The sequence below is a fragment of the Colobus angolensis genome, unplaced genomic scaffold, assembly GCF_000951035.1.
Source record: "Colobus angolensis palliatus isolate OR3802 unplaced genomic scaffold, Cang.pa_1.0 Scaffold66, whole genome shotgun sequence".
NCBI classification, from domain to species: domain Eukaryota; kingdom Metazoa; phylum Chordata; class Mammalia; order Primates; family Cercopithecidae; genus Colobus; species Colobus angolensis.
In genome coordinates this window covers 2,409,931-2,416,928 of record NW_012120265.1, presented here as the reverse complement: position 1 = coordinate 2,416,928, position 6,998 = coordinate 2,409,931, and the positions used below count along the sequence as shown (strand labels likewise).

Genomic DNA, 6,998 nt, shown 5'->3' with positions numbered 1-6,998 from the left:
AAAAAAAAAAAAAAAAAAGAAGAGACGGAGAGATGGAGTCAGAGAGAAACAGAAATGGAGAGAAAGAGAAGGAGAAAGAGAGATTCAGAGAGAAAGAGACAAGGAGACAGAGACACACACAGGGAGAGAAACTGAGACACACAGAGAGAAACAAAGAAAGAGAGAGAAAGGGGAAGAGATAGTAAGACCCAGAGAGGGACAGAGAGAAACAGAGAAGGCTCGGCATGGAGGCTCATGCCTGTAATTCCAACACTTTGGGAGGCCAAGACAGGAGGATGGCTTGAGCCCAGGAGTTTGAGACCAGCCTGGGCAAAATGGCCAAATATCATCTCCACAAAAAAAAAAAAAAAAAAAATTAGCTGGGTGTGGTGGTGTATGCCTGTAGTCCCAGCTAATTGGGAGGGTAAGGTGGGAGGATCACCTGAGGCCGGGAGGTCAAGGATGAGGTGAGCTGAGATCGCTCACCTCGCTCATTCAATCGACCATTGAACTCCACTCCAGACTGGACGACAGAGTGAGACCCTGTCTCAAAAAAACAAGAAAAAACAAAAAAGAGAGAGAGAGAGAAAGAGAGAAACGGAGAGAGAAAGAGGAGATGAGGTGGGAAGAAACAGAAACCCAGAGAGGCAGAAAGATACAAGCAGACAAGAGAGAGAAACACACACACACACAGAGAGAGGTGAAAGCGACAGAGACAGACAGATGGAGAGAGACACAGAGATGAATAGAGATAGAGAGAAGAGGGGAAAGGGACAGAGAGAGACCCAGAAGGAGCAAGAGTGGAGAGACACAGAGAAGTACTTAGGAGGTCCCTGAAGGAGGAGGAGCTTCTGAAAAATCCGTCAGGGCAGGAAGCAATTGCCACCCACAGCGCAGAACAGATCACCCATCTTTGGGTGGAGATGACACTAGCAACAGTTGCCTGCATTACACCAACAACAGTCCAGGGCACATTTTTTGGAGGAATGGATTCAACCCATCCAGCAGCGACACCTTTCTAACAGGCAAATCCAGGACAAGAAGGAACCAGGCAGCAACTCCAGGGGTGGTTCTCACAGAGGTGTGGGACCTGGAAGCCGCTTGTTCCCGCCAACTTCTAGAACAGGCAAAATTCACCTAGTGGCACAAAAAAGTCTGCAGAGGTTTACAACTGGAGGGCTTGGGAGTACTTGGGAAGAGGCTATGTGAGGCTTCTGTGAAGAATGCGAGGAAGAACCAGAGAATGTTTGAGATCTTGACCTGGCCTTGGGAGTGCATATATGTAAAATTTTTTTTGAGACGGAGTCTCACTTTGTCACCCATGCTGCAGTGCAGTGGCACAATCTCCGCTCACTGCAACCTCCGCCTCCTGGGTTCAAGTGATTTCCGGCTAATTTTTGTATTTTTAGTAGAGATGGGGTTTCACCATATTGGTCAGGCTGGTCTTGAACTCCTGACCTCAAGCAATCCACCAGCCTCAGCCTTCTAAAGTGCTAGGATTACACGCGTGAGCCACTGTGCCTGGTCAAATTTTTTTTTTGAGACAGGGTCTAGCTCTGTCACCTGGGCTGGAGTGCAGTGACACCGAGGGTTCACTGCAGCCTCTACCTCCCCAGGCTTAGGTCATCCTCCCATATCAGCCTCCCGAGTAGCTGGGACTATAGGCATGTGCCACCACACCCAGCTAATTTTTGTATGTTTTTTTGTAGAGATGGGGTCTTGCTATGTTGGCCAGGCTGGTCTCGAACTCCATGCCTCAGGTGATTCTCCCACCTCAGCCTCCCAAAGTGCTGGGATTACAGGCATGAGCCATCGTGCCAGGCCTAAAATTTCACTAATGAGTGTCCTGGGGGTATATATGCTAAACTTTGTTTTGTTTTGTTTAAGTGAAACAATCAGATCTAAGAAGATTGGCATCTTTTTAGCAGGGGAATGTTGCGGAATCTTGTGTCCTAAACTTCAGGAAGAAAGCGAAAAGTGGGGCTGGGCACAGTGGCTCATGCCTGTAATCCCAGCACTCTGGGAGGCCGAGGCAGGCGGATCACCTGAGGTCAGGAGTTCAAGACCAGTCTGGTCAATGTGGCAAAACCCCGTCTGAACTAAAAATTTAAAAATTAGCTGGGCGTGGTGGTGTGCAGCTGTAATCCCAGGTACTAGGGAGGCTGAGGCAGGAGAATCGCTTGAACCAGGAGGTGGAGGTTGAAATGAGGCGACACCATGCCACTGCACTCCAGCCTGGGCAACAAGAACGAAACGGTGTCTCCAGATAAAAAGAAAAGAAAGAAAGCAAAAAGTGGAAACTGCAGGTCTGGAGAGAGGATAACCAAGGAGAAGGGCTATTTCCTCTCCAGCCACAGGATAAAAACCTGCCATCCTTCACCATCCGAGAAGCCCCCGAAGCTCAGAGGGATTTCCAAAGATTGTTTAATTGATTTTTCTTCTATTTAGATGCAGATCACAGTGTCTGGGGCCCAGGAATTCAGACACCCGGCTTTGTGTCCACTCAGCCCCGTGAAGGCTCCTGTCTGAAATCTGCACAAAGCCTGACACACAAGTCTTCAGAAACACGCTGTTTCTTTTTGTCTGGCTCTCCGGGGAGCGGGTGAGCAGGCAGGGCCTCGGGCACGCTCCCATCTGCAGGGTCCCGGAACCCTATCCCTCCGTCCCGTTCACAAAGTGGGCAGGAAAGAAAAAAAAAAAAGGGAAACAGCCAAAACTTTGAGGTCTTAAGTTGGGGAGGGAAGGGGGTGATTAAAAGATGGGAGGTACAGCTGGGAACTGCCACGCTGAGGTTTCAACTTAGATTTTTCTCCAAATCTAGGATTCTGGAGTGGGAACACAGGTTACTTTCAATCAGGCAGCAAGTAGGCTAGGATAAACAGGAGTTTGGCTCTGGTCTCTGCCGGTCTGATTTCTATAAGGAAAAAACACTTCCTTGTTTTTCTCTCTGTGCATTGCTCCCCAGCCTGTCCCTACAAAATACTCCATCTGGAAAAGAAACTAGAGAGGTTTTGCAGACTGGCATCTTGTTCAGGGCACCCGGAATGACAGCCCCCCTCAGCCCCGATATGTCATCTTTTCCTCCCCCAGCTGCCGGGAGGTGACAGCGAGGCTCACCGTACCCCCTCCTACAAGGTCAAGACATGTCCCCCTGCCACCCCACCCCCCATATTCCTGCCTGGTCCTTCCAAAACCATGAATTACCTGCCCAAAACATACCAGGGAATTCTCACTTTGGCTGTTCAGAAACCAACCTGAGTCACGATTTGTCTGAGTCAATGGAAAAAAATTTTGTTAAAAAGGAGGGAGATCCTGGCCAGGTGTGGTGGCTCACACCTGTAATCCCAGCACTTTGGGAGGCTGAGGAGGGTGGATCACCTGAGGTCAGGAGTTTGAGACCACCCTGGCCACCATGGTGAAACCCTGTCTCTACTAAAAATACACAAATTAGCTGGTATTAGCATGGAAGAGGGCGCCTGTAATCCTAGCTACTCTGGAGGCTGAGGCAGGAGAATTGCTTGAACCTGGGAGGCGGAGGTTGCAGTGAGCCAAGATAGCGCCACTGCACTCCAGCCTGGGGGACAGAGTGAAACTCCTCTCAAAAAAAAAAAAAAAAAGAAAAAAAGAGGGAGATCCTAGAGTTGGATAATTCCTAGGTAAAGTAGACGCCAGCACCAACATAAACAGCTGTGTCCTGGAAACCAGCTACGTTTATATCCACACCTGGCCCTCCAGACCCAGATCTAGCCGCTGGCCGGGGCCTGGGGCACTTCTGAAGCAATGCCACTCCCATTTCCTGGCTGTGTGACCTCAGAGAACTCCCTTTGTCTCGCCTCTGGGCCTCAGTTTTCTCTTCTGTTAAGTGGGCGCAAGAATAACTGTACCTACTATGCAGGGGTTGTTGGGAGGATTCAGAGTTCTGGGCTGCAAAGAAATATTCAACAGATGTGTGCTCCAGTGGTTACTATCCAGGAAGATATGTGGATCCGACATCGTTTTGTAAGAGCTGGCTGGGCATAGTGGCTCATGCCTGTAATTCCAGCATTTTAGGAGGCTGAGACAGGAGGATTACTTGAGGTCAGGAGTTCGAGACCAGCCTGGCCAACATAGTGAAACCCCATCTCTACTAAAAATACAAAAATTAGCCGGGTGTGGCCGGGCGCGGTGGCTCAAGCCTGTAATCCCAGCACTTTGGGAGGCCGAGACGAGCGGATCACGAGGTCAGGAGATCGAGACCATCCTGGCTAACACGGTGAAACCCCGTCTCTACTAAAAAATACAAAAAAACTAGCCGGGCGAGGTGGTGGGCGCCTGTAGTCCCAGCTACTCGGGAGGCTGAGGCAGGAGAATGGCGTGAACCCGGGAGGCGGAGCTTGCAGTGAGCCGAGATCGGGCCACTGCACTCCAGCCTGGGCGACAGAGCGAGACTCCGTCTCAAAAAAAAAAAAAAAATTAGCCGGGCGTGGTGGCAGCCACCTATAATCTCAGGCACTCTGGAGGCTGAGGTAAGAGAGTCGCTTAAACTCAGGAGGCGGAGGTTGCAGTGAGCTGAGATTGTGCCATTGCATTCCAGCCTGGGTGACAGAATGAGACTTCGTCTCAAAGAAAAAAAAAAACAAAAGTTTTGTTGAAAGGAGACTTTCTTGGATGCCATAACTTTCTGCGGGGTGGGAGTGCCCAGTTCCAAGCCTGACTCCCACCCTCCGGATCTAAGTTACCTGAACTGCAATCCAACTGGCGTTCACAGTGTGTTCCCCAAAAGGGCCAAATCCTGAAAAAACAGGAAAAGCAATATATTACCCAAGAGTGGCCCTTCCCAATCTTCCCCTGGCCGCTACTCCCACCTGGAGAAGCAAGCAAGGAGCTTCAGGGCACAGCTGCCAGGGACAACGTTGCGGGCCTGGTCCTGAGTTCTGGGAGCACCTGGAGGCCCGTCAGAGCCGCTGTCCTGCACCTGTCTACTCTGTAGTCAACGAGTCCCTTCCTGTCTTCACCTCCGCCGGCCCCTCATGCTCAGCCAGGGTCCAGAGGTCTCTTCTGCCTCCGAAAAGGTTGTCCTGATCCTGTCTCCACTTCCTCTGTTCCCCTTGACCCAACCTAAAATTATTGTGTCACTGTCCCGAAATGCCCTGAATCGGCACCAAATGAGGAATGAGCCCTACGGGCTGTCTAGATTTCACCTTGTCACCCTCCTCACTGCTAGCTCAAACTCCAGGCCCCTCTTTCCAAAACACGACAGTCGCCCAAGGCTGTACTAAGTGATCTTCCTGGCATCCCGCCTGGCCACATCCCCTTTCAGGCAAGGGTTTTTCCTGGGCCTGGTTTCCAGGAGCAGGGACTGAGGCACAGAGAGGTGAAGCTAGCTGCCCAAGGTCACACAGCAAGAAGGTGAAAGAGCTGGGATTCAAATCCAGACCTGGGGCCGGGTGTGGTGACTCACACCTGTAATCCCAGCACTTTGGGAGGCCGAGGCGGGCAGATCACCTGAGGTCAGGAGTTCGAGACCAGCCTGGCTAACATGGTGAAATCCTCAGGATTTCTACTTTTTCTACTAAAAGTAGAAAAAATTAGCCAGCTGTGGTGATACATGCCCGTAATTCCAGCTACTCAGGAGGCTGAGGCAGGAGAATCGCTTGAACCCAGGAGGCGGAGGTTGCGGTGAGCCGAGATCACACCATTGCACTCCAGCTTGGGCAACAAGAGCAAAACTCCGTCTCAAAACAAAACAAAACAAAACAAAACAAAAAAATACGGTCCATCTAGGACAGTGATCCCACAGGATATAAATGCTATACAGAGATGCTGTAGCCTGGGATAGCAGGTAGGGGCTGTGGCTCAGAAGAGGGCCTCCTAACTCTATCCTTCTGTACAGCCGAAGTTTGAGTCCCAGCTCAGCCCCTCACAAACTGGATGACCTCTGTGAGCCTCAGTTTCCCTTTCTGCAAAATGGAGACAGTCAAGATGTAATCAGCTCATTCAAAAAGTGCTGGAATAAATAAACAGATAAAGGAAGGCTGGAGGGGATGGGGGCAGTGACCCTCCTCCCAATTATACACACCTGCTAAGCAGGTGCCTGGTTTCTTCCTTCTTCCCTGAATCTCCAGGATCAGCCTCAACCTCCCTTCAACAGCCACAAAACACCTGTGTGCACCTTTGCTGGATTTCCCACTCTGACCCCTCCAGACAGCAGGTCAAAATGACACTCCCTACTCCCTGACTCTGAGGCCCCAGCGGAAGTTTGCGCCCCACGTGGCCCCAAGGCGGAGTCTCAGAGAGGAGGAACAGTTGGTTTGGGGGTGAGGGGGAGTCGGTGACAGCGGGGGCCCTGACTCACCAACAAACAGCCCCGGCACAAAACACAAAAGGTTTCCGCTGAAGACAGTCCCTGGGACAGCTGGGAGAGCCCTGGCGCCCGAGGTCCCCGGACTCCCACCTCTCCCTGCCTTGGGGGAGCAGCCCCCCACGAGGGCAGGGCGCAGCAAGCAGTGACTGGGAGGTTCATTTGTCACTGGGACACTTCCTGCCCGCAAATCGGCCTTTGTCCCCTGAGGCCGGGTGTTGGGGGGGGCGGTGTGGGGACAGGCCTGACCTCGGAAGGGGCAGGGAGGAAGGGTCCGGTCCAGCCCGCAGGCCAGACAGAGCAGGCAGGTGCCAGGAGGGTCACCATCCCTACCTTGGGAGGAAAGGACGCCAGGGGGACCTGCGCGGCGCCAGGCATTTGCCCGGCCCCCCAATCCCCGCGCCTGACTGCCCTGACTGCAGACCCTGGGACCCCCGAGGCTCCTCCTCTTTCACTTTCCAGGAAGCCTGGGCTGCTCAGGGCTCCCGCGGGCGATGACACCTTCCAAATCTGGGAGGACTTCCAACACCTGCCCTGCCCGGCCCCGCAGTCCTGGAGCCGCCCCCGGCCGCTGCCGCTACAGCTCCCATCAGCCAGCGTACCCGTCACTACCACCGCCTTCCTCGGCTGCTCCATGGCGGGATTGGCCTGCGCCTCGGACCCGCTTCTGTTCCGACTG

General features: G+C 52.5%; 1 protein-coding gene across 2 annotated transcripts in view; it reads right to left on the bottom strand.

Moving 5' to 3' along the window:
- Positions 1-6,991, bottom strand: part of PGPEP1 (pyroglutamyl-peptidase I) — a 36,837-nt gene extending 29,846 nt beyond the window's left edge. The window contains exons 1-2 of one of the 2 annotated variants that reach the window (XM_011925794.1): positions 6,922-6,991; positions 4,698-4,750 (exon numbers count right to left, since the gene is read on the bottom strand). In XM_011925794.1, the coding sequence (XP_011781184.1) occupies positions 4,698-4,750; positions 6,922-6,955 (87 nt within the window). In that variant the 5' untranslated portion in view covers positions 6,956-6,991. The remainder of the gene's footprint in view (positions 1-4,697; positions 4,751-6,921) is intronic. The other variant, XM_011925795.1, reaches the window with a different exon arrangement.
- Positions 6,992-6,998: the final 7 nt, after the last annotated feature.